This window comes from Oncorhynchus mykiss, chromosome 9 (assembly GCF_013265735.2).
Source record: "Oncorhynchus mykiss isolate Arlee chromosome 9, USDA_OmykA_1.1, whole genome shotgun sequence".
Classification (NCBI taxonomy): domain Eukaryota; kingdom Metazoa; phylum Chordata; class Actinopteri; order Salmoniformes; family Salmonidae; genus Oncorhynchus; species Oncorhynchus mykiss.
In genome coordinates, this window is record NC_048573.1 from 40,955,509 (window position 1) to 40,982,268 (window position 26,760).

Here is a 26,760-nt window from a genome sequence, read left to right on the forward strand (position 1 = left end):
ACAGCCTCCAAGATCTAAGCAATGCTTCCCTTCCTAAAGCTCAGCTGGAAAAAGCAAGCTTCCTGCTGCCTATATCAGTAACTGCAGTCATATCAGGGGTTGGCCTTTTCAAATGGATGGAAATGATTACGAGTTAACAACATCACGTGTAGCGCAAACAGTCACCTAGAAAGAAACACACACAACAACCATAGAAAGGCACACATCCATAGCCTGCATGCATTCACACTCTTGCACGTGTGAACACACACACATTACAGGCAGTGGTCTGACATGATTTCCGCGCTCTGTTTGTTTTAAAAGCCCTTCTCCCCCTGAGGTCTGAACACTCATTACTCTCAGTGCAGAACGGAATAAGCCACACAGTTAAAAGGGCTCTCTCTCTCTGCAGGCTTACACTGCATCTTTACGATACATTAAACCACACTCACACACACACACACAAACACAGACGTACGGATGCACACACACACATCCACACTTACACAAAAACATACACACACACACACACACACACACATTACTCTACCATATTAACAAACACACATAAGGCATAAGCATAAAAATGCATTGTACTTATACAGATGCTTAAAGTCTCAATGATCTAAACTACACATTATCCTCCTTATTCCTACCCAGATGTACAGATCTATCTACCGGGTCACATGGAAGGTACACTACATGGCCAAAACTATGTGGACGCCTGCTTGTCGAACATCGCGTTCCAAAATCATAGGCATTAACATGGAATTGGTCCCTCTTCTGGGAAGGCTTTCCACTAGATGTTGTCACATTGTTGCGGGGACTTCCATTCAGCCACAAGAGCATTAGTTACGTCGGGCACTGGTGTCTGGCGATTAGGCCTGTCTCGCAGTCGGTGTTCCAATTCCTCCCAAAGGTGTTTGTGAGGTTGAGGTCAGGGCTCTGTGCAGGCCAGTCAAGTTCTTCCACACCGATCTCGACAAACCATTACTGTTCGAACCTCGCTTTGTGCATGGAGACACTGTCATGCTGAAACAGGAAAGGGCCTTCCCCAAACTGTTGCCACAAAGTTGGAAGCACAGAATTGTCTAGAATGTCAGCATTAAGATTTCCCTTCACTGGAACAAAGGGGCCTAGCTTGAACCATGAAAAACAGCCCCAGACCATTATTCCACCTCCACCAAACTTTAGAGTTGGAACTATGCATTCGGGTAGGTAGTGTTCTTCTGGCATCCGGCAAACCCAGATTTGTTATTTGGACTGCCAGATGGTGAAGCGTGATTCATCACTCCTCTTTCCACTGCTCCAGAGTCCAATTGTGGTAAGCTTTACACCACTCCAGTCGATGCTTGGCATAGCTCATGGTGATCTTCGGCTTATGTGCGGCTGCTCAGCTATGGAAACCCATTTCATGAAGCTCCCAACAAACAGTTCTTGTGCTGACGTTGCTTCCAGAGTCAGTTTGGAACTCAGTAGCGAATGTTGCAACCGAGGACAGACCGTTTTTACACGTTCCGCGCTTCAGCACTCGGCGGTCCTGTTCTGTGAGCTTTTGTGGCCTACCTACTACGCCGTTGTTGCTCCTAGACGATACCAGCAGAAAGGGCAGACATTTTACGAACTGACTTGTTGGAAAGGTGGCATCCTATGACGGTGCCAAGTTGAGAGTCACTGAGATTTTCAGTAAGGTCATTCTACTGCAAATGTTTGTCTATGGAGACTACATGGCTGTGTTCTCAATGTTATACCTTTTATACACAGCAACGGGTGTGGCTAAAAGAGCCAAATCCACTAATTTGAAGGGGTGTCCACATACTTTTGTGTACATTGTGTAGTTGACAACTACTGTATGTACAGTATATAATGACAAATGACTCATTGACTATACTGTACTTACACAGACAAACACACACACACACACAAAATATGCCTGAACACTCCCTACAGGATGTATTTATGTGTGTTGAATAAGTAAAGGATGATGCTGACAGAGGAAAGAGAGGGGGGTATTGAACCCTCCTGTCTCTTGTGTTTAATAAAGGACATTACAGATAGATTATATAACGGGGAAGTCCTAGAACTGGAGCAGGAAGAGAAAGGTCTCTTTACGGACACTGTCAACTGTGTGAACTCTTGCCATCCCATGCATGACCAGTCAAGAACACAATTATGTAAGTTGGACGGAAAAACAAAAGTGTACCGCGCACATTTGAAAACCCCCTAGAGTCAGTCTAAGTAACATGATAAAAAATGATCCCCATCAAACTCCGTCAGTTTAAGCTAGAAATATCTGTCGTTTAGCATTGAATGAGTCTCAATCCACCGCATCCACCTGTGTTACACTTCCGCATCTGAGGTGAAAGGTGGCAGAGCTAGAGCGGTGTTTGTCAGACCATGAGACATCCCCGAAAAATCGGTTTTCTCACTAAAAAGTCTGTAGCGTCCGAAACGGTTTGAAATTCTAGCGATCATAACCACTCCATGGGGGAAAAGTGTTCGGGGACTGTGCCTCGCATGTCTACCTCATTTCTACCGGCATGTCACCTGTGCAACTATAAGAGAAAATACTCTAGATCACCTTTACTCCACACACAGAGAGGCATTCAAAGCTCTCCCTCGCTCTCCATTTGGCAAATCGGAACATAATTATATCCTCCTGATTTCTGCTTACATCACAAACTCAAACAGGAAGTACCCGTGACACTCCCAATACGGAAGTGGTCCGATGAATTGGATGCAAAGCTACGAGACTGTTTCGCTAGCACAGACTGGAACATGTTCCGGGATTCATCCAATGGCATTGAGGAGTTGATCACATCTCCGGCTTCATTAATAAGTGCATCGACAACGTCGTCCCCACAGTGACATACGTACGTACGTACACATCCCAACCAGAAGCAAGGATTACAGGCAACATTACAGGCTAGAGCTGCCACTTTCAATGGGAGGGACACTAACCCGGACCCTTATAAGAAATCCTGCTACGCCCTCTGACGTCATCAAACAGGACTAAGATCGAATCCTACAACAATGGTTCTGAAACTCGTTGGATGTGGTAGGGCTTGGACAAAAGGAACACCTGCGTGAGAATGCTGACTACAGCTCAGCGTTCAACACCATAGTGCCCTCCAAGCTCGTCACTCAGTTAAGGTCCCTGGGACTGAACACCTCCCTCTGCAACTGGATCCTGGACTTCCTGACGGGCCGCCCCCAGGTGGTGAGGCTAGGCAACACATTTGCCACGATGACCCTCAACACTGGCGGCCCCTCAGGGTTGCATGCTTAGTCCCCTCCTGTATTCCCTGTTCACCCACGACTGTGTGGCTGCGAAGAACTTCAAAACATTCATAAAGTTTGCCGACTGTCACACCCTGACCATAGTTTTCTTTGTATGTTCTATGTTTTGTTTGGTCAGGGTGTGATCTGAGTGGGCATTCTATGTTGGATGTCTTGTTCGTCTGTTTCTGTGTTTGGGCCTGATATGGTTCTCAATCAGAGGCAGGTGTTAGTCATTGTCTCTGATTGGGAGCCATATTTAGGTAGCCTGTTTGGTGTTGGGGTTTGTGGGTGATTGTTCCTGTCTTTGTGTTTGTTACACCAGATAGGGCTGTTTTCGTTTTTTTTTTCACGGTTTCTTGTTTTTTGTATATTGTTCTATTTTTCATCTTTATTAAAGATGTATAACAATAACCACGCTGTGTTTTGGTCCGCCTCTCCTTCAACAGAAGAATCCCGTTACACCGACAGACAACGGTGGTAGGCCTGATAACCGACAACAATGAGACAACCTATAGGGAGGTCAGTAAAACAAATGAGCTTATTGTGGACTACAGGAAATGGGTTGCCGAACACATCCCCATTCACATCGATAGGGCTGTAGTAGAGCGGGTAGAGAGCTTAAAGTTACCTTGGTGTCCACATCGCTAAAGATCTATCATGGTTCAAACACACCAACACAGTCGTGAAGAGGGCACCACACCTCTTCCCCCTCAGGAGACTGAAAAGATTTGGCATGGGCCCTCTTATCCTCAAAGCGTTCTACAGCTGCACCCTCGAGAGCATCTTGACTGGCTGCATCGCTGTTTGGTACGGCAACTGCTTGGCATCCGACCGCAAGGTGCTACAAAGGGTAGTGCTTATGGCCTAGTATATCACTGCGGCCAAGCTCTCTGCCATCCAAGACCTCTATACCAGGCGGTGTCAGAGGAAGGCCCAAAAAATTGTTAAAGACTCCAACCACCCAAGCCACAGACTGTTCTCTCTTCTACCGCACAGCAAGCGGTACCAGTGCACCAAGTCTGGAACCAACAGAACCGTGAACAGCTTTTACCCACAAGCCATAAGACTACTAAACAAGATTGCTAAATAGGTCATCAAATGGCTACCCGGATATCTGCACTGACCCTTTTTTGCACGAACACACTAACTCTTTTGCACATATGAGGCTGCTACTGTCTATGATCTATCCCGTTGCCTAGTCACTTTACCCCTACCTATATGTACAGTACATAGCTACCTCAATTACCTCGTACCCCTGCATGTCGACTCGGTACTGGTACTCCCTGTATATAGTCATGCTATTTTCTACTCCCTGTATATAGCCATGTTATTTTCTACTCCCTGTATATAGTCATGCTATTTTCTACTCCCTGTATATAGTCATGTTATTTTATACTCCCTGTATATAGTCATGTTATTTTCTACTCCCTGTAAATAGTCATGTTATTTTATACTCCCTGTATATAGCCATGTTATTTTCTACTCCCTGTATATAGTCATGCTATTTTCTACTCCCTGTATATAGTCATGTTATTTTATACTCCCTGTATATAGTCATGTTATTTTCTACTCCCTGTAAATAGTCATGTTATTTTATACTCCCTGTATATAGCCATGTTATTTTATACTCCCTGTATATAGTCATGTAATTTTCTATGTATTTTCTATTCCCTATGTATAGCCATGTTATTTTATACTCCCTACGTATAGCCATGTTATTTTATAATCCCTATGTATAGTCATGTTATTTTATAATCCCTATATATAGTCATGTAATTTTCTATGTATTTTCTATTCCCTATGTATAGCCATGTTATTTTATAATCCCTATATATAGCCATGTTATTTTCTACTCCCTGTATATAGTCATGTTATTTTATACTCCCTATGTATAGCCATGTTATTTTATACTCCCTGTATATAGCCATGTTATTTTATACTCCCTGTATATAGCCATGTTATTTTCTACTCCCTGTATATAGTCATGTTATTTTATACTCCCTATGTATAGCCATGTTATTTTATACTCCCTATGTATAGCCATGTTATTTTATACTCCCTATGTATAGCCATGTTATTGTATACTCCCTATATATAGTCATGTTATTTTATACTCCCTGTGTATAGCCATGTTATTTTCTACTCCCTGTATATAGCCATGTTATTTTATAATCCCTGTATATAGCCATGTTATTTTATAATCCCTGTATATAGTCATGTTATTTTATACTCCCTGTGTATAGCCATGTTATTTTCTACTCCCTGTATATAGCCATGTTATTTTATAATCCCTGTATATAGCCATGTTATTTTCTACTCCCTGTATATAGTCATGTTATTTTATACTCCCTATGTATAGCCATGTTATTTTATACTCCCTATGTATAGCCATGTTATTTTATACTCCCTATGTATAGCCATGTTATTGTATACTCCCTATATATAGTCATGTTATTTTATACTCCCTGTGTATAGCCATGTTATTTTCTACTCCCTGTATATAGCCATGTTATTTTATAATCCCTGTATATAGCCATGTTATTTTATAATCCCTGTATATAGTCATGTTATTTTATACTCCCTGTGTATAGCCATGTTATTTTCTACTCCCTGTATATAGCCATGTTATTTTATAATCCCTGTATATAGCCATGTTATTTTATAATCCCTGTATATAGTCATGTTATTTTATACTCCCTGTGTATAGTCATGTTATTTTCTACTCCCTGTGTATAGTCATGTTATTTTCTACTCCCTGTGTATAGTCATGTTATTTTCTACTCCCTGTATATAGTCATGTTATTTTATAATCCCTGTATATAGTCATGTTATTTTATAATCCCTATATATAGTCATGTTATTTTCTACTCCCTATATATAACCATGTTATTTTATACTCCCTATGTATAGCCATGTTATTTTATACTCCCTATATATAGCCATGTTATTGTATACTCCCTATATATAGTCATGTTATTTTATACTCCCTATGTATAGCCATGTTATTTTATATTCCCTATATATAGTCATGTTATTTTATAATCCCTGTATATAGTCATGTTATTTTATACTCCCTATGTATAGCCATGTTATTTTATACTCCCTATGTATAGCCATGTTATTTTATACTCCCTATATATAGTCATGTTATTTTATACTCCCTGTATATAGCCATGTTATTTTATACTCCCTGTATATAGTCATGTTATTTTATAATCCCTGTATATAGCCATGTTATTTTATATTCCCTGTATATAGTCATGTTATTTTATACTCCCTGTGTATAGCCATGTTATTTTATACTCCCTGTATATAGTCATGTTATTTTATACTCCCTCTGTATAGTCATGTTATTTTATACTCCCTATGTATAGATATGTTATTTTCTACTCCCTGTATATAGCCATGTTATTTTCTACTCCCTGTATATAGTCTTGTTATTTTCTACTCCCTGTATATAGTCATGTTATTTTCTACTCCCTGTATATAGTCTTGTTATTTTCTACTCCCTGTATATAGCCATGTTATTTTCTACTCCCTGTACATAGTCATGTTATTTTCTACTCCCTGTATATAACCATGTTATTTTATACTCCCTGTATATATCCATGTTATTTTACAATCCCTATGTATAGCCATGTTATTTTATACTCCCTGTATATAGTCATGCTATTTTCTACTCCCTGTATATAGCCATGTTATTTTCTACTCCCTGTATATAGTCATGTTATTTTCTACTCCCTGTATATATCCATGTTATTTTACAATCCCTATGTATAGCCATGTTATTTTATACTCCCTGTATATAGTCATGTTATTTTCTACTCCCTATATATAGCCATGTTATTTTCTACTCCCTGTATATAGCCATGTTATTTTACACTCCCTATATATAGTCATGTTATTTTCTACTCCCTGTATATAGCCATGTTATTTTATATTCCCTATATATAGTCATGTTATTTTATACTCCCTGTATATAGCCATGTTATTTTATATTCCCTATATATAGTCATGTTATTTTCTACTCCCTGTATATAGTCTTGTTATTTTCTACTCCCTGTATATAGCCATGTTATTTTCTACTCCCTGTATATAGTCATGTTATTTTCTACTCCCTGTATATAACCATGTTATTTTATACTCCCTGTATATATCCATGTTATTTTACAATCCCTATGTATAGCCATGTTATTTTCTACTCCCTGTATATAGTCATGCTATTTTCTACTCCCTGTATATAGCCATGTTATTTTCTACTCCCTATATATAGTCATGTTATTTTCTACTCCCTGTATATAGCCATGTTATTTTACACTCCCTATATATAGTCATGTTATTTTCTACTCCCTGTATATAGTCATGTTATTTTCTACTCCCTATATATAGCCATGTTATTTTCTACTCCCTGTATATAGTAATGTTATTTTCTACTCCCTGTATATAGCCATGTTATTTTACACTCCCTATATATAGTCATGTTATTTTCTACTCCCTGTATATAGTCATGTTATTTTATACTCCCTGTATATAGCCATGTTATTTTATATTCCCTATATATAGTCATGTTATTTTATACTCCCTGTATATAGCCATGTTATTTTATACTCCCTGTATATAGCCATGTTATTTTATACTCCCTGTATATAGCCATGTTATTTTATATTCCCTATATATAGTCATGTTATTTTATAATCCCTGTATATAGCCATGTTATTTTATACTCCCTGTATATAGCCATGTTATTTTATAATCCCTGTATATAGTCATGTTATTTTATAATCCCTATATATAGTCATGTTATTTTATAATCCCTGTATATAGTCATGTTATTTTCTACTCCCTGTATATAGTCATGTTATTTTATACTCCCTATGTATAGCCATGTTATTTTATACTCCCTATATATAGTCATGTTATTTTATACTCCCTGTATATAGCCATGTTATTTTATACTCCCTGTATATAGTCATGTTATTTTATAATCCCTATATATAACCATGTTATTTTATACTCCCTATGTATAGCCATGTTATTTTATACTCCCTATATATAGCCATGTTATTTTATACTCCCTGTATATAGTCATGTTATTTTATATTCCCTATATATAGTCATGTTATTTTATACTCCCTATGTATAGCCATGTTATTTTCTACTCCCTGTATATAGTCATGTTATTTTATACTCCCTGTATATAGCCATGTTATTTTATATTCCCTATATATAGTCATGTTATTTTATACTCCCTGTATATAGCCATGTTATTTTATACTCCCTGTATATAGCCATGTTATTTTATAATCCCTGTATATAGCCATGTTATTTTATAATCCCTATATATAACCATGTTATTTTATACTCCCTATGTATAGCCATGTTTTGCATACTCCCTATATATAGTCATGTTATTTTATACTCCCTGTGTATAGCCATGTTATTTTCTACTCCCTGTATATAGCCATGTTATTTTATACTCCCTGTATATAGCCATGTTATTTTATAATCCCTGTATATAGTCATGTTATTTTATATGCCCTATATATAGTCATGTTATTTTATAATCCCTGTATATAGTCATGTTATTTTCTACTCCCTGTATATAGTCATGTTATTTTATACTCCCTATGTATAGCCATGTTATTTTATACTCCCTATATATAGTCATGTTATTTTATACTCCCTGTATATAGCCATGTTATTTTATACTCCCTGTATATAGCCATGTTATTTTATACTCCCTATGTATAGCCATGTTTTGTATACTCCCTATATATAGTCATGTTATTTTATACTCCCTGTGTATAGCCATGTTATTTTCTACTCCCTGTATATAGCCATGTTATTGTATACTCCCTGTATATAGTCATGTTATTTTCTACTCCCTGTGTATAGTCATGTTATTTTCTACTCCCTGTATATAGTCATGTTATTTTATACTCCCTGTATATAGTCATGTTATTTTATACTCCCTGTGTATAGCCATGTTATTTTCTACTCCCTATATATAGCCATGTTATTTTCTACTCCCTGTATATAGTCATGTTATTTTATAATCCCTGTGTATAGCCATGTTATTTTCTACTCCCTGTATATAGTCATGTTATTTTATACTCCCTGTGTATAGCCATGTTATTTTATACTCCCTGTATATAGTCATGTTATTTTATAATGCCTGTATATAGTCATGTTATTTTCTACTCCCTGTGTATAGCCATGTTATTTTATACTCCCTGTGTATAGTCATGTTATTTTATACTCCCTGTGTATAGTCATGTTATTTTCTACTCCCTGTGTATAGTCATGTTATTTTCTACTCCCTGTAAATAGTCATGTTATTTTATACTCCCTGTGTATAGTCATGTTATTTTATACTCCCTGTATATAGTCATGTTATTTTATAATCCCTGTATATAGCCATGTTATTTTATAATCCCTGTAAATAGTAATGTTATTTTATACTCCCTGTGTATAGTCATGTTATTTTCTACTCCCTGTGTATAGTCATGTTATTTTCTACTCCCTGTGTATAGCCATGTTATTTTCTACTCCCTGTATATAGCCATGTTATTTTATACTCCCTGTATATAGTCATGTTATTTTCTACTCCCTGTGTATAGTCATGTTATTTTATAATCCCTGTATATAGCCATGTTATTTTATACTCATTATTCCCATTTGTTATTCACTGTGTATTTATTCCTCATTTCACTATTTCTATTTTCTATCTTAACTTTAGCTTGGAACATAAGTAAGTGTTCCACTATTAGTCTACACCTGTTGTCTACGAAGCATGTGACAAATACAACTGATTTAATGCTCATTTGCCTTTCCTCTCCACAGCTTTCTGTGTACACCCATATGTACTGTGCAGACACACACAAACACAGATACACATGCAAGCACTCGCGCACGCACACACACAAAAGAGGGGAAGTGGTGTTGTGTGTTGGTGCCCCAGGGAAGGAAAGACAGACAGATGGATGGAGACAGATATCAGATGAGTACAGGCCTGGCCTGCTGTCCTGCTGGGATCTTAGACCGACTATATTACATCTTAATCTCCCCTCTCTCTAGTCTCAGTAAAGAGCAGAGAGATAGAGAGAGAGAGAGCATGAGAGCCAAAGAGAGAGAGAGAGAGTGAATGAGAGAGAGAGAGTCAGAGAGAGAGCGACAGTGAGCGTGAAAGAGAGAGAGTGAGAGAGAAAGAGAGAGAGAGAGAGAGAGAGAGAGAGAGAGAGAGAGAGAGAGAGAGAGAGAGAGAGAGAGAGAGAGATTGTGAAGGGGAGAAGAGAGGGGAGGCTGACTGTATTTAATTATAATCTCATAACACTCCAGTCCTAGAGGAGAGGAGTCGGCTGAGAGAGGCTGGATAAAAGCTCTGTAAATAGACCAGCAGGTCACAAAAAAAACACTGGCCATATAAAAGCTCTTTAACAAACTAAAAAAAATGCATGACTGTTGTACAGTAAAATAAATCATAAACCATCCTTACCAGGAAGTTTATAATTTCATACGCCTCGTTGCCTATTTCATTTAATTCACAAAAATAACATAAATCATGGATCAAGAGCCTAAGTATCTCAAATACCCCTCATTCGCATTTTCTGACAGGCCCTTCCCACACCCTCTCTCTCAGACACACACACAAACCAACCCCCACCCTCTCTTCCCCACACACACACAAACCAACACCATCTCTTTCACACACATCTCTCTCTCCCCCTCCCTCTCTCACACATCCAGCCACACTTTATCCCTCTGTCTCTCACCTGTGACAGTGATGAGCATGGGGGCCACCAAGGCTCTGTTGTTGTCCAGCTTGCGGCTCAGCCGGATCTCCCCACTGCTGTGGTTGAGCAGCAGCAGGTGTAGGTCGTTTCCCCGGGCAATGGAGTAGTACAGGTGGTCTGACACATCAGGGTCGTGGGCCGGGACCCGGCCGATCACGTCGCTGGGGAAACTGTTGGAGCGGTTGGACACAAAGTTGTTGAAGACGATCTGGAAGTCCTGGAGCTGGGGCCGGTTGTCGTTCTGGTCCACCAGCCGGATGCGCACCGTGGCCCGGCTCACTAGGGGGGCTGAGGTGGCCTGGACCACGATCACGTACTCAGAGCGGGCCTCGTAGTCCAGGTCGATGAGGGAGGTGAGCTCCCCGGAGAAGATGTCCATCTGGAAGATCTCAGGGATGTTGCCTTCTACGATTTGATACATGATCTGGGCGTTGGTCCCCTCGTCTGGGTCTGTGGCTGTGATCTGGGCCACCACCGACCCCACAGCGCTGTTCTCCTTCACCAGAACCTCAAAGTCGTCTGCCGGGAAGACAGGAGCGTTGTCGTTGACGTCGAGAACCGTCACCTGGATGTGGACGGGCGTCCGCTGGGGAGGCACACCGCGGTCCACGGCGTACGCCGTCAGCTCATAGAATGGAACACTCTCGCGGTCCAGGCGACGGACCGTGCGTACGATGCCCGATGTGGGCTCGATGGTGAAGTCTCCGTCACCGTCCTCCCCATTCTGGAAGGTGTACTGGACGCGGCCGTTGGCGTGGGCATCTCGGTCCATTGCGGATATCTGTAGGACGCTAGTGAAGGGTGGAGCGTCTTCACTGACGGTGCCCTGGTACCTGGGGCTGAGGAACTGTGGTGCGTTGTCATTCACATCGTTCACATTCACCTCTACATAGGTGGTGTCAGACTTCTGTGGGATGCCGTTGTCCCGGGCGGTGATGGCCAGAGTGTAGGTCATCTGGTCCTCGTAATCCAGCTCGGCTTGCAGGGTGATGGCTCCGCTGGACGGGTCAATGCGGAACTGGGGGATGTTGTCTTCCAGGAAGTAGGTGATGCGAGAGTTTTCGCCAACGTCATCATCCGTGGCGCTGATGACCACAACCGTGCTGCCCGGGGGGCGGTCCTCGTTCACGGTCACAGAGTAGTGAGCACTCTGGAACACGGGCCGGTGTGTGTTGGCGTCGGTGATGTTGACGTGGACCTGGCATGTGTCATGTAGCGTGCGGTCGGAAGCCGTCACAGTCAGAATGTATCGGCGCTCCTGTTTGTAGTCGAGCGGCAGTGCTAGAGAGACCAGCCCCGACCCCCCGGCTGTGCTTATGGCAAAGCGGTTACGCGTGTTGCCCCCCGTGATCTGATAGGTGACCGCACTGTTGACATCACGGTCGACCGCGGTCACAATGACCACACTGGTGCCCACAGCTGCGTCCTCGTTGAGCCTCACAAAGTACTCTTTCTGCAGGAACTCTGGCCTGTTGTCATTGACGTCCATCACTGTTATAGTCACGCTGGCTGTGGCGGAGAGAGGTGGGACGCCATAGTCTCTGGCCTCCACCCCAAAGAAGAAGTGTTCCACAGACTCCCGGTCGAGAGACGAACTGACCGTCACCCAGCCGGTGGCGGAGTTAATGACGAAGGGCGTGTCAGGGCTGGTGCCAGTCAGCCTGTACTCCAGACGGGCGTTGTCCGCAGAGTCGGTGTCGATGGCCTGGATGTGGAGGATGGAGCTGCCCACGGGGGCGCTCTCCAGCACTGACGCCTGGAACGGCGTGGACACGAAGATGGGAGGGTTGTCGTTGACGTCGGTCACCTGCACGCTGATGATACCTGTGTTATTGGAGAGGGGCGGCCGGCCGTTGTCCTGGGCTCGTACCCTCAGAGTGTACTCCCTCTCTGCCTCAAAGTCCAGAGGGGCAACTACCTGGATCTCCCCAGTCACACTGTCGATGGAGAACTGGCCCCGGCTGTTCCCACTGATGATGTTGTAGTGGACGGCCGCGTTGCTATCCTTATCATGGTCCGTAGCGCTCACCCTCAGGATCTCCGAGTGGGGCCGGACGTCCTCCCTGACCGCCACCACATAGCGCTTCTCGCTGAACTGGGGCACGTTGTCATTCTCGTCCAGCACCGTGATGGAGACCTTAACGATGGCCGAGCGCGGCCCGGGCTCCCTTCCCTGGTCGCTGGCCTCCACGTGGAGGGTGTAGCGCTCGTTGGTCTCCCGGTCGACCACGCCCCGCGTGGTGATCAGCCCGGAGCGGGGGTCGATCTCAAATGCGGCCCGGGCCGCAGCAGCGGTGTCTCCTATGAAGCGGTAGCGGATGTTGGCGTTGGACGGGGCATCCAGGTCAGTGGCTCGGAGCTGCAGGATGGGGTAGCCCTCCTCCACGTTCTCCCGGATGGTCTCCCGGTACTCTGTGTGCTCAAAGATAGGCGAGTGGTCATTGCGGTCGGCCACAGTGATTGCCACCATGGTGGTGCCAGAGAGGCGTGGAGAGCCGTGGTCTGACGCCGTGACCCGGAAGTAGTGCAGGTCCATGTGCTCCCTGTCCAGCACCTGGGAGGTGGTGATGAGGCCCGTGTCAGGGTCGATGTGGAAGTAGTCCGTGGATCTGCTATTCATGAGAGGGGCCATGGTGTAGCTGAGCCTGCCTGCTTCACCTGCGTCTGGGTCGGTGGCTGACATGGGTATGACTGAGGTGCCTGAGGGCTGGTTTTCTGGAACCTGGACCTGGAAGTTATACTGGGAGAAGTGAGGGTGTCTGTTGGCAGCTCGGCGAGCGCGCCCCACCACCAAAACCTCTTTCCCTCTGTCCTCCTCACCTTCATCTTCCACGGTCTGCCTTCCCAAGCTTCTCTCTCCCCTTGACCTGTGCCTTTCCTCCTCGTCTTCCTGTGTGCTTTCAGCCCCCTGCCACTCTTTCTTCCCCTCCTCTTTTCCTCCTTCACCACTCTGTGTCTGTGTGAGGCTGGCCCTCTCCTGACCTTTCTCTCTCTCTCCCTCTGCTTCTACAGTCTCATCTGTCTGGGCTGTGGCTCTCTTTGTTATTCCCTCTGACTCCCACTCCTCCACTTCCTCCCTCCGTGCCTCTCTGGGCTGTCTCTCTCCCTCCCCCACCTGTAATTTGCCTCCCCCAGACCCCTCCTCAACCTCGCCACCCATATGCCTTTCTGGCTGACTGACACCTTCCTGTTGTAATGGCACCAGTTTACCTGATTTTAATTGCGGGCGAGTGCCCCCCTGGACATTAGTTAAGCTGTCGCCTGAGCTGCTGTCAACACACGCAGTGTAGAGCAATTCTTCAGGGACCAAGCCCAGCTGTGTCTGTGAGCATAGTCCACTCAGATCCACTGGCTCCTGTCTACTATTGGCACCATTTCTTTCATCATTCATCTGAACATGCTCCTCTTTGTTTTCCATGTTGTTGTTATTGTGGTTCTGGTTCTGGTTGTAATTTCTGATATTGTTATTATTGTTGACGTTGTGAACATTCTCCCCAAAAAATGTCTGAAAGTGGTGAGCCGAATATACCTGTTTACTTGGAGAAATCTGGGTAGAGGTTTTGATGGGTGCTGTCCATTGTGCCTGTGGTGCTGAACCTATGTGAAAGGGAGGGGGTCTGTAGAGGAGGCTAGTCCGTGGCTGGGAATGTGAGTCTGAGTCACTATCCCGTTCAGTTAGATTGAGCTCCATGGAGAATGAGAAGGGGTTTGCGATAACGAGATCCCTGTGAGTAACACCAGACTTAATTACACCAGCGTGTACCGAGGCTGCTATAGTGAGAGCGGTGATGGAAGAAAATATAGGGGTGACGATAGCTGACTCATTGTGAGCTGGCTCAGACTGAGGATGAGGAACATTGGCTCGAGCAGCCGATTCTGCTGCCTGTATGTCATCATGGAATAAGGAAGATGAGCTAGTAGAATTTCTGTTTTCATAACCGGTTCCGTTAGATGGCAAACATAGACTATCCGTGATATTTGTGGTCGGGGGAAATTGGATGTCGAGATTACTCACTTCTATGCTTCCCCTGGGACCTATAACGTTGGCTGAAAGTCCTCCCCCCACATCCATCCGCTGCAAACGACAACACCTCGTTCCGAGGAGAGACCCCCAGGGTAACCCCTTACTCTCTACCCGGGGTTGAGCGCTCTGTTCTCGGCCTGTCAACACTGATATTCTCTGTGGCGGAGCAGCCGGCTCCTTAAACTTGGTTGTTAGATAAACAGAGACCAAATCCTTATCCAAATCATTTTTGTTCACGTGTTTGTTACCTTGTGCCTTCCATCCCTCCCTCCTCCTGCCCAGAACCATGGCATGCCCAGGACTGGGGCTGGCGTGGAGCCTGTCTCGGGTATGCCTGAAATAACAACCTGTGAGGGCCATGGCCCATTCAGTAATCCCGGGTGACTGGTAACATCTGGCTGCGCTGCCTGCGGTGGCTGAGGTGAGATAGCATGGGCAGGGGCCTTGCACCACGCTCCTCCCCGTTCTCCCAATGGCTTTAGTAAACGAACGATTACAACCATCACTGGTGAGATCGATAACATTGTGACTACTTAAATGAGAACAAGCACCGGTGGCCACCTCGCCGGCGTCCAAAGCATTATTGCCCAAATGAGAGTGCGGAGGTATTTGCTGTGTTGGGGGAAGTGGCCGGTGAAGGGTCCTTGTACACCTTTCAGAAGCCCCTCGAACGTCTTTAGCAATCTCCGACGACTCGCTTTCAGGTCCCTGGTGTTGGCCGCGCACAAAGACTCTCCCTGTGTCGGGTTTGGCGGGCGGCAGAGAGGGCGGTGACCGCGCGCAATCTCTAGTCCTTTGTATATACCGCTTTTTGGCCTTTTGAACCCACGAACAGAAAACAGGTGAAACAACGCCCCTCTCCCCACCGCTGCTCCTGCTCCTACCTGCAGGTTGGGGGTGCCTGACTCCATTCCACGGCCCTCTCGCACCTCCTTCTTCGGTGCACAATGGTTCAAAAGGGTCTCCGTGCGCCCCCTGCCATACAAAAGGACTCCACACCGGGAATGCTGGTTCCGATTGGAGCCGTCCCGATGGGAGACGTTGTAACGTACACCTGGGGCAGATCACCGAACCACTGCTGCTCGCCAAGACCCCAGCTTCCCTTGGATGGCTCGGTGTCTCAGGGCAGGGTCCCGGGCTCCAACGACAGGTCCCTGCTAACTTCCCAGGGTTAACCGCGAACAAAGGGCTGAGGAGCAGGTGGAGAAGAAGTGGTGAGAGCAGGCTGGAACCCAGTAGCAGTGCAGCCATTAGTCTGGTAAGATCCTTTCTCCTTCCCCCTTTCTCCCTCTCACCACTCTCTCTTTCTCTCTCCCTCTCTTCCGAGTGCGTCTCTCTCTCTTCCGTCGCCGGCTAGGTAGCCAGCTCCAGCGGCACCGCCCGACACCTTCCCCCGTGCTCCCCCGTCTCTCCGTGGGCCCGGGAAGTTGGCATTTACTCGCTGTGTTCGGTAGAACTCGGTCTGTCGGCGTCAGGGGTACAGCAACTCTCCCTTTCATTCATATCCAACATGGCTCTCAGCAGACCCTGGTGGTACTATCCATCCTTGCGTTACGCTCTCCTCCTCTCAACACCCCTCCCCCTCGCTGCTTTCTTCCTCCGCCTCCCTGGTTTATTCCAGCTCGCAGGGCTGTTAAACCACCGTAGCCGCCATAGCCACAACTGGAAGGCGACTCGGAACTATATCTCACTCGCATTCATATTTTAGTAAACCCATCTAAATCAATTAAATTGTATATAGGCTATAGCGGAACATAGTAGCAATGAAGCATATGAAACCTAATGGCATTTTTGGTCATATTTATAAATATGTAGGCTTTATTAAATATTAAACACAGGGGGCACTGTAAATTATATTTATTATTGCACATTTTCTGTCACTTGTAGCCTAATACAAATACAGTTAGGCCTATGTTATATAGCCTACAAGAAGGAATTGAGCCTCTCCATGACGTCATGCTCTGCCAACACATCGATGAGTAATTAGTAGGCTACCTATTCATTGCTTTTCCTGCGATGTGGTCATCACCCTTCACTTATTATTTGAATCAAACATGAATTCATATGAATATGACCAATATATTTCGTTGTATTTACAAAGTGGATTAAAAGTCGTTTATATGGAAATATTTTTTTTTTAAATTCCAAATTCAGTCACATAATCCATTCTGATGGTGAATTCTATAACCTAAAATGAAATCCCCACATTTTGGAAATGGCTGAGGGAGGGAAGGCGTGTCTGGCAGCCTTGACTTGCATCATCGGATGTGTTGTGGCACAAAATAGTTCTGCTATGAAAACCAATCTGTGTTTCTCTCAGTCTGGCTGTCGCCGTCGCCACGATTGGAGCTGATCCACGCATGTTGAAATATTCATGCTCCGACCACAATAATAAAGTGCACAAAAAAAAACTCTAAACCCTCGCGCTCTATGTTCTCGCTTCTATCCTTCTCTCGGAGCTGAGAACAGTAAGTAATTAGGCGCTAGGAAGCGAGGGCCAGGCAGTCAGCCATGTTGGGTATCATTGCTTGCCATGCCTGCACACCAACAATAATTGCTGTGAAAAGTAGGTTAGGTTATACTGGCGTGCCGCCCTGTCCGTGATTAGGACGGATACATGTCGACACGCGCAAAGTCGTCTAGACAAACTGGCGCTTGTGATATTATACTGAAATAATGGGATGAAGAAAATCCAAGTAGGCTACATTACAGGCTACGATTCCATGATTTTTCTACGTTTAATATAAATAATGTATCCGGATATAAACACATTTTTGTATTAATGGAAAGTACCTGAAATGTGAAGTGACACCAAAGCAGGGTGCTGTAACATTTTATCTGTTCATAATGTAGCCTAAAACTCTGAGCCATGGAGTACTACTATATGTTCAGCATTTCACCCAAGCTCAGTGTCAATATCATTAACTTAGGAAAAAGGGAAGTAATGAAACAAGACAAAAACTTGATGGGATGGATGAGCAGGCAATGGGACATTTCAGCATTACAAAACCATGGACCGCGTCCATTTAAACAATGCTGAAAGAAGCCTACACTAGGAAGCCCTGATGAACACTTTAACCAAATAACTGTACGTTTGGGCAGTCCACACCGTGGATTTCTTTCCGAGGAGAAATGACTAAGCCAACATGTTGGGTCATTTTTAGTAGCGCCATGACCGACCTGATTATATACAGCACCATGGACAGCGGCGTTCCAAATCACCCTGCTGCATCACTCGGCCCATTTACGTCTACATAAGACATGTTAAATTATCATTCTTACTCAAAACATTTCACAAATATTAGCTTTTACAAAATTGTAGGAAATGACACAAACATAATACACTCTCAGGCTGTGTTAGGCAGAGGCCAACCAACTACGCAACATTGCTCTGGCAATGCAACATTCATTTTTAAGAGCAGTAATTAGTCAGCTATATACACTCCTCTTGGTTAATGCACGTTTAGCCCTACGCGGGTGCTTATGTATGTGCACGCATGCGTTTTAGAATGTATAGACACAGCACCCTTTTCAAGATGCGGGTGTGTCCAAATGTAGCTGCTTGGCTCCCCTCCGCGCAACGGTGGATCAATAAGCTCTGACTCCTCAATGGGGGGGTCTCCTAACTGCCGCAAGCCGCCATGCAAGACCCTGCTTTACAACGGTGCGAGTTGCCATGGGAACAGTGAAAGTGGGGGTACTTTTAGCCTCTGGTGGATTATACCCCTCGGAGGGGTTGAGTGTGCAGGGAGGGAGGGGTGGTGTTGAGGCTTTCTTCACTCATTTTGTCTGCCAGTCACATACTCCGTAATTGCATGCCCCCGGCCCCTCTCTCCTTGTCTGACCAGGCCCCGTGCCACAGTCGCCAGATCCTTCCCCCTCCCTGAAATCCTGAGCGGCAGGTGGTAGCGGAGGCCGGGTGTGCATCTGGCCTCGACCGGAAATGATGAGGCAGTAATACATTCATGAGATGTGACGGAGGTGTGATTGGGACGGACATAGATTAACGGGTAATCGTGTCGTTTGCCAGCCAATCGCCTGTTGTCATTTACATCCACGAGGAGGAGGACAAGGCCCTACCCGTCCTGTCACTCAGACAGGTTGACACAGAGGGTCGCTATCCGGGAAGCCTCCCTCCTTCCCTCCCCTCTCTCTGTACAAGTCATGATGCCATATGGCGACAGCTGCGTGGCATGTGCGGGGTGATTGTGTGATTCTTGCCACAGTTTATTGGGCCTGTGGTTGCGTGTGAATAATAAGCCTCAGCACGCTTCACTGACTTGAATAGCATACCAAACAGCCATCAAAAGATAAAGGGCCCTTAGCTCTCCTTGATCTCACAGTTGATTAGTGACCATTCATGTATTCATTGGTCCAGACTCAAGTTCTATTGCAACCTGTTTCCCTATCACGTGACAAGGTGTGTGCTTTCCTTCCCTTGCCTTCAATATAGTCTAAACCAAAAGGATGATGATGTCATTCATTATTTGAGGAGATTAGCCATATGTGATTCAACCACAGGTTGTTCATTATCTGACTGCTAGGTTTATAGATTCAGACAGGGACCTAGAGTTTGCCCAATTTGATCATGATATTACTGATCTGCTTGCTCTACCATCCTACAGTGAGGGAAGAAAGTATTTGATCCCCTGCTGATTTTGTATGTTTGCCCACTGACAAAGAAATTATCCGTCTATAATTTTAATGGGAGGTTTATTTGAACAGTGAGAGACAGAATAACAACCAAAAAAATCCAGAAAAACTGTTATAAATTGATTTGCATTTTAATGAGAGAAATAAGTATTTGATCCCTCTGCAAAACATGACTTAGTACTTGGTGGCTAAACCCTTGTTGGCAATCACAGAGGTCAGACGTTTCTTGTAGTTGGCCCCCAGGTTTGCACACATCTCAGGAGCAGTTTTGTCCCACTCCTCTTTGCAGATCTTCTCCAAGTCATTAAGGTTTCGAGACTGACGTTTGGCAACTCGAACCTTCAGCTCCCTCCACAGATTTTCTATGGGATTATGGTCTGGAGACTGGCTAGGCCACTCCAGGACCTTAATGTGCTTCTTCTTGAGCCACTCCTTTGTTGCCTTGGCCGTGTGTTTTGGGTCATTGTCATGCTGGAATACCCATCCACGACCCATTTTCAATGCCCTGGCTGAGGGAAGGAGGTTCTCACCCAAGATTTGACGGTACATGACCCCGTCCATCATCCCTTTGATGCGGTGAAGTTGTCTTGTCCCCTTAGCAGAAAAACACCCCCAAAGCATAATGTTTCCACCTCCATGTTTGACGGTGGGGATGGTGTTCTTGGGGTCATAGGCAGCATCCCTCCTCCAAACACGGCGAGTTGAGTTGATGCCAAAGAGCTCCATTTTGGTCTCATCTGACCACAACACTTTCACGCAGTTGTCCTCTGAATCATTCAGATGTTCATTGGCAAACTTCAGACGGGCATGTTCATGTGCTTTCTTGAGCAGGGGGACCTTGCGGGCGCTGCAGGATTTCAGTCCTTCACGGCGTAGTGTTACCAATTGTTTTCTTGGTGACTATGGTCCCAGCTGCCTTGAGATCATTGACAAGATCTTCCAGTGTAGTTCTTGGCTGATTCCTCACCATTCTCATAATCATTGCAACTCCACGAGGTGAGATCTTGCATGGAGCCCCAGGCCGAGGGAGATTGACAGTTATTTTGTGTTTCTCCCATTTGCGAATAATCACACCAACTGTTGTCACCTTGTCACCAAGCTGCTTGGCGATGGTCTTGTAGCCCATTCCAGCCTTGTGTAGGTCTACAATCTTGTCCCTGACATCCTTGGAGAGCTCTTTGGTCTTGGCCATGGTGGAGAGTTTGGAATCTGATTGATTGATTGCTTTCGTGGACAGGTCTCTTTTATACAGGTAACAAACTGAGATTAGGAGCACTCCCTTTAAGAGTGTGCTCCTAATCTCAGCTCATTACCTGTATAAAAGACACCTGGGAGCCAGAAATCTTTCTGATTGAGAGGGGGTCAAATACTTATTTCCCTCATTAAAATGCAAATAAATGTATAACATTTTTGACATGCAGTTTTCCGGATTTTGTTGTTATTCTGTCTCTCACTGTTCAAATAAAACTACTATTAAAATTATAGACTGATCATTTCTTTGTCAGTGGTGTCGTGGAATAATCAGAATTTGTTGGTAACATATGTAAGATGTTTTATAAGTTACTTCTCATCAAGAATGTTATTTTTGTATAATACTGTGGCAGGGTTGCAGTTATCTGTTCTATGTCAAGACTAAGTTGCATGGGCCGCAGAGAGGGGAGAGGTCAAAGTATCATCATGTGTAAACATATCTCTTGGCTCCACAATGTCTGTGTGCCAGTCAGTGTGTCTCTGTGATCTTGTCAAGATAGGATTGGTTGTATTTAGAGTTGGTTGTATCTAAATGACAATTTGATATATGCCTGTTGATATGGAGGGTTGGTTTATGGTTCTGGGTTTGAGTAAGGAGACAAAGCTGAACGATTTATTATGTCTATGCTGTCTGACTATGTGTTCTTTGCTATTAAAGGATCTCAGTTGCAATGAAGGGGGGCTCTCAGAGAATTCATGGTTAGACACTGAATTGCCTGAGAGTCACAGGATTGTGATAGAGCTGATATAATTAAAGATGGACTTTGATAACTAACTCTGACTTGTGTGTGGTTTGCTCCCATGATTTGGTAAATAGAGGAAATTTCCACGACAGTGGGCAAATGTACAAAATCAGCAGGGGATCAAATACCCCCCCCCCCCCCTCACTGTTTTCACAAAACACATATAAATCTAAACAAATTGGACAGATTTCTCTGTCAAATAAACATATAAAGCAAATAGAATTACAATCTCTTGATATGATGAAGAGAGCAGCAGGATCCCTTACACACACACACACACACACACACACACACACACACACACACACACACACACACACACACACACACAGGTCACAGAGTTTTGTTTATAAAAATAGTGGGTGGATGAAGGGAGAGTGGTAGAGAAAGAGAAGTTAATGTTCAGTGTGGGCAAACAACAGTAAACAAATATTTTACAGACTGTGAGAGTCTGTGTGTGTGTGGTGGGGGGGGGGGTTATGGGCCAGCTGTGTGTCCTCTCTTAGTCAGCCAGTGACCCAAATCACGGAATAGAGAGAGAGAGAGAGAGAGAGAGACAGAGAGGCGTGGGGGTGAAGCGTGGGAGAGAGAGTGAGTTGACATTTAAAAAAAGAGAATGAGGAAAATGAATTCACCGCAGAAATACATAAAACCTTACATATTCCCTACAGTCCCTGAACAGCCTTCATCACCATTGCTCTCTCACTACACATGCACAACTCCCCAAGCACATTCCCATAGAATATATCAAACTGCAAATATTCTAATGAATGTGAACATTCAGGTAAAACACAGATGTAAAAATTCCATTGAATGAAATCATTCACTTTAAGGGAACATTCAGGACATAAATCCACATTGGCATGTTACCAACGCCAGATCAAATTGAATCCTCAAAATACAACGTGGAAACACAGAGTCACTGTAATAGATATAGATTGAGATCTACACTGAGCGTACAAAACATTAGGAACACCTTCCTAGTATTGAGTTGCATCCCTTTTTGCCCTCAGAACAGCCTCAATTCATCTGAGACATGGACTCTACAAGGTGTGGAAAGCGTTCCACAGGGATGCTGGCCCATGTTGACTCCAATGCTTCCCACAGTTGTGTCAAGTTGGCTGGATGCCCTTTGGGTGGTGAATCATTTTTGATACACACGGGAAACTGTTGAGCATGAGAAACCCTGCAGCGATGAAGTTCTTGACACTCTCAAACCGGTGCGCCTGGCACCTACTACCATACCCGGTTCAAAAACACGTAAATCTTGCCCATTCATCCTCTGAATGGCACACATAAGCAATACATGTCTCAGTTGTCTCAAGACTTAAAAATCCTTCTTTAACTCGTCTCCTCCCCTTCAGCTACACTGACTGAAGTGGATTTAACAAGTGACTAAGGGATCATAGCTTTCACCTGGATTCACCTGGTCAGTCGATGTCATGGAAAGAGCAGGTGTTCTTAATGTTTTGTACTCCGTGTATATCAGTAGGCTTTATGAGATCATGAGATTCTAGAGCACTATAATGGGGGCATTTCCACCTGAGACTTAACCCACACCAGTGTGTTGCCAGTGTTCATATTAAAAGTCCTGTTATTTTTTGGGGGCTGGGAAACAGTTTTTTTCCATCAGGAGTGTGACACTAAAGACTTGGGGCGAGCAGAATCAACAACCTATGCATCAACAAGACTTTGTGAGAAGGTGGTAAATGGGCAAGACAAAATATTTAAGTGCCTTTGGACGTGGTATGGTAGTACGTACATAACAATGGATAACTGTGAACGATTATCACCTTGAGAGGGTGGTAATCGTCCACCTTGAGAAGGTGGTAATCGTCCACCTTGAGAGGGTGGTAATCGTCCACCTTGAGAAGGTGGTAATCGTCTACTTTGAGAAGGTGGTAATCGTCCACCTTGAGAAGGTGGTAATCGTCTACTTTGAGAAGGTGGTAATCGTCTACTTTGAGAAGGTGGTAATCGTCTACCTTGAGAGGGTGGTAATCGTCCACCTTGAGTAGGTGGTAATCGTCTACTTTGAGAAGGTGGTAATCGTCTACTTTGAGAAGGTGGTAATCGTCTACCTTGAGAGGGTGGTAATCATCCACCTTGAGAAGGTGATAATCGTCTACTTTGAGAAGGTGGTAATCGTCTACCTTGAGAAGGTGACAATCGTCCACCTTGAGAAGGTAGTAATTGTCTACCTTGAGAAGGTGACAATCGTCCACCTTGAGAAGGTAGTAATTGTCTACCTTGAGAAGGTGGTAATCGTCCACCTTGAGAGGGTGGTAATCGTCCACCTTGAGAAGGTGGTAATCGTCCACCTTGAGAAGGTGGTAATCGTCTACTTTGAGAAGGTGGTAATCGTCTACCTTGAGAAGGTGACAATCGTCCACCTTGAGAAGGTAGTAATTGTCTACCTTGAGAAGGTGACAATCGTCCACCTTGAGAAGGTAGTAATTGTCTACCTTGAGAAGGTGGTAATCGTCCACCTTGAGAGGGTGGTAATCGTCCACCTTGAGAAGGTGGTAATCGTCTACTTTGAGAAGGTGGTAATCGTCTACCTTGAGAAGGTGACAATCGTCCACCTTGAGAAGGTAGTAATTGTCTACCTTGAGAAGGTGACAATCATCCACCTTGAGAAGGTGGTAATCGTCTACCTTGAGAAGGTGACAATCGTCCACCTTGAGAAGGTAGTAATTGTCTACCTTGAGAAGGTGACAATCATCCACCTTGAGAAGGTGGTAATCGTCTACCTTGAGAAGGTGACAATCGTCTACCTTGAGAAGGTAGTAATCGTCCACCTTGAGAGGGTGATAATCGTCCACCTTGAGAAGGTAGTAATCGTCCACCTTGAGAGGGTGATAATCGTCCACCTTGAGAAGGTAGTAAGCGTCCACCTTGAGAGGGTAGTAATCGTCCACCTTGAGAAGGTAGTAATCGTCCACCTTGAGAGGGTGATAATCGTCCACCTTGAGAAGGTAGTAATCGTCTACCTTGAGAAGGTAGTAATCGTCCACCTTGAAGGTAGTAATCGTCCACCTTGAGAGGGTGATAATCGTCCACCTTGAGAAGGTAGTAATCGTCCACCTTTAGAGGGTAGTAATCGTCCACCTTGAGAAGGTAGTAATCGTCCACCTTGAGAGGGTGATAATCGTCCACCTTGAGAGGGTGATAATCATCCACCTTGAGAGGGTGATAATCATCCACCTTGAAAAGGTAGTAATCGTCCACCTTGAAAAGGTAGTAATCAGAGCAGATCCACTGAGGCCAGGGCCCAGTGAGACACTGCAGCCGGACCTTGGAGGTGGAAACACAAAAGTCTGAGCCTTTTTGGTAAAACACCCCGGGGTAAGTCTCAGGTGGAAAGTTGCCATAACTACCAGGTCTGAGAGTTAGCAGAGCCACGGCGCTGTCTGGCTGGATCTAACCCTAACTGGATCACAGTCAAGTGAGATCAGGGTATATGGAGGATCCCTATCACACTACTGTGGTCTGGGTTGCATCAGCCTGGCACCTGGCGGCCGCCGGTCCGGGTCACACTGGATCCATTTCAGATGGGAACCTGACTTATCCAAAATGGATCAGCAGCAGCTGAATGGACGGATCTCTATCCCTAGGCCTTTATGGGACTTTATTAGCATTAACTAAGGAAGTGTATTATCCCTATAAGCAGAGCTATTCAACTAGGGTCCTGGAGGGCTTGAACCCAGCAGGGCGTCCTCGCAGCCCCGGCCTCATGCTGACTGTAAATCATTATTGCTGGATGTGCAGTTAGTTTGATATAGGAGCTTCCTAACCACGTGGCTGGCTAAGAGGATATTGGATTAAACCAAAGTGCTGTGAGAAGATCAATACCCATGAACAGTAATGTGATCTGATCAGATATAGTATTAAGCAGCCTTCGGCCTATTTTCTTGGCCCCTGAATATGTGAAGAGGGTAGACCTATGCGCGCACTTACATGCACATGCGTACATAAACATGTCTGATAGAACAAAATCGGGAAATACATAATTATACACAGTTATCATCATAATGTACGAATTCAGGGATTCATTCAAACAATGGATGGTCTGTCTCATTTGCTCACAATTAGGTATCCAGTACACAGCAAATCATGTTCAACCAATTCCCTATTTTGTATTCAACCAGGGTAGAGCAAGGAGGAGAGAAAGGAAAGGGAGCAACAGAACGAGAGCGGCAGAGAGAGAGGGAGAGAGGGAGAAAAAGGGCTGGATGACAGCTGTTGTATGAGGAGTTTATCTGATTCAATCTATCCATCTCCGGGCCCCTGCCCCTACCATCAACCAACCCCCACAAAGTCACACGCTCTCCTCTCACCACACCCTGCACATTCAAAAGGCACTCTGGGACACGCTCAACAGGAGCCACGTTCCCTTGAAAATAACCTGCTGCGTTATAAAAGACAATTTATATTATCTTTCAGTAGAATCCCTTCCTCACAGTCACCACTCCCTCAGAGGATCTGTGACTCATATAAGAAGCACATTAAGTAGGAAATATCCCGGATGTTCCGACTGATATCAGTCATTATGTTGTTTGTGTTAGACATCATTTGAGTCGCCTGGCACTGTGACAGTGTCTGGCTGCTCCTCAGCCTCAGTTAGCCTCCCTCCAACCCCCAGTCTCATCCTGTCATTTCCTGGCTCGGCTGGGTATGCCCAGCCACAGTCAGTCAAAGCACTTCAAAACTTATCAATATCAGTAGCCCAGCCTACTCCCTCACTCCCTCTTTTTCTCCCACCCTCCTGTGCTCTCTCTCCTGCTCTCTCTCTCTCTCTCTCTCTCTCTCTCTCTCCCTGGCAACCACAAAGAATCACTCTACATTCGTGAGCATCCCTGACCTCAATTCATCTCTCTGTTTTCTCCCTCCTTTAAGACAGTAGATTTGCTCATAGCGATGACTGCGTGCTCTCCTTTCCCTTTCTGTATCCATCCCTCCGTTTCTGAACTGCTTTCATGTTCACGTCCCTTTTTCTCTCTCTCCTCCCTCTATTGTCTCTGGCCAACCGAGG

At 44.6% G+C, this 26,760-nt stretch overlaps 1 protein-coding gene across 2 annotated transcripts in view; it reads right to left on the minus strand.

The window, feature by feature from the left end:
• Nucleotides 1-16,643, minus strand: part of LOC110531177 (cadherin EGF LAG seven-pass G-type receptor 3) — a 53,426-nt gene extending 36,783 nt beyond the window's left edge. Inside the window, exon 1 of one of the 2 annotated variants that reach the window (XM_036987990.1) lies at nt 11,034-16,641. In XM_036987990.1, the coding sequence (XP_036843885.1) occupies nt 11,034-16,329 (5,296 nt within the window). In that variant the 5' untranslated portion in view covers nt 16,330-16,641. Of the gene's footprint in view, nt 1-11,033 lie in introns of both variants that reach the window. The other variant, XM_036987991.1, reaches the window with a different exon arrangement.
• Between the last annotated feature and the right edge of the window lie 10,117 nt (nt 16,644-26,760).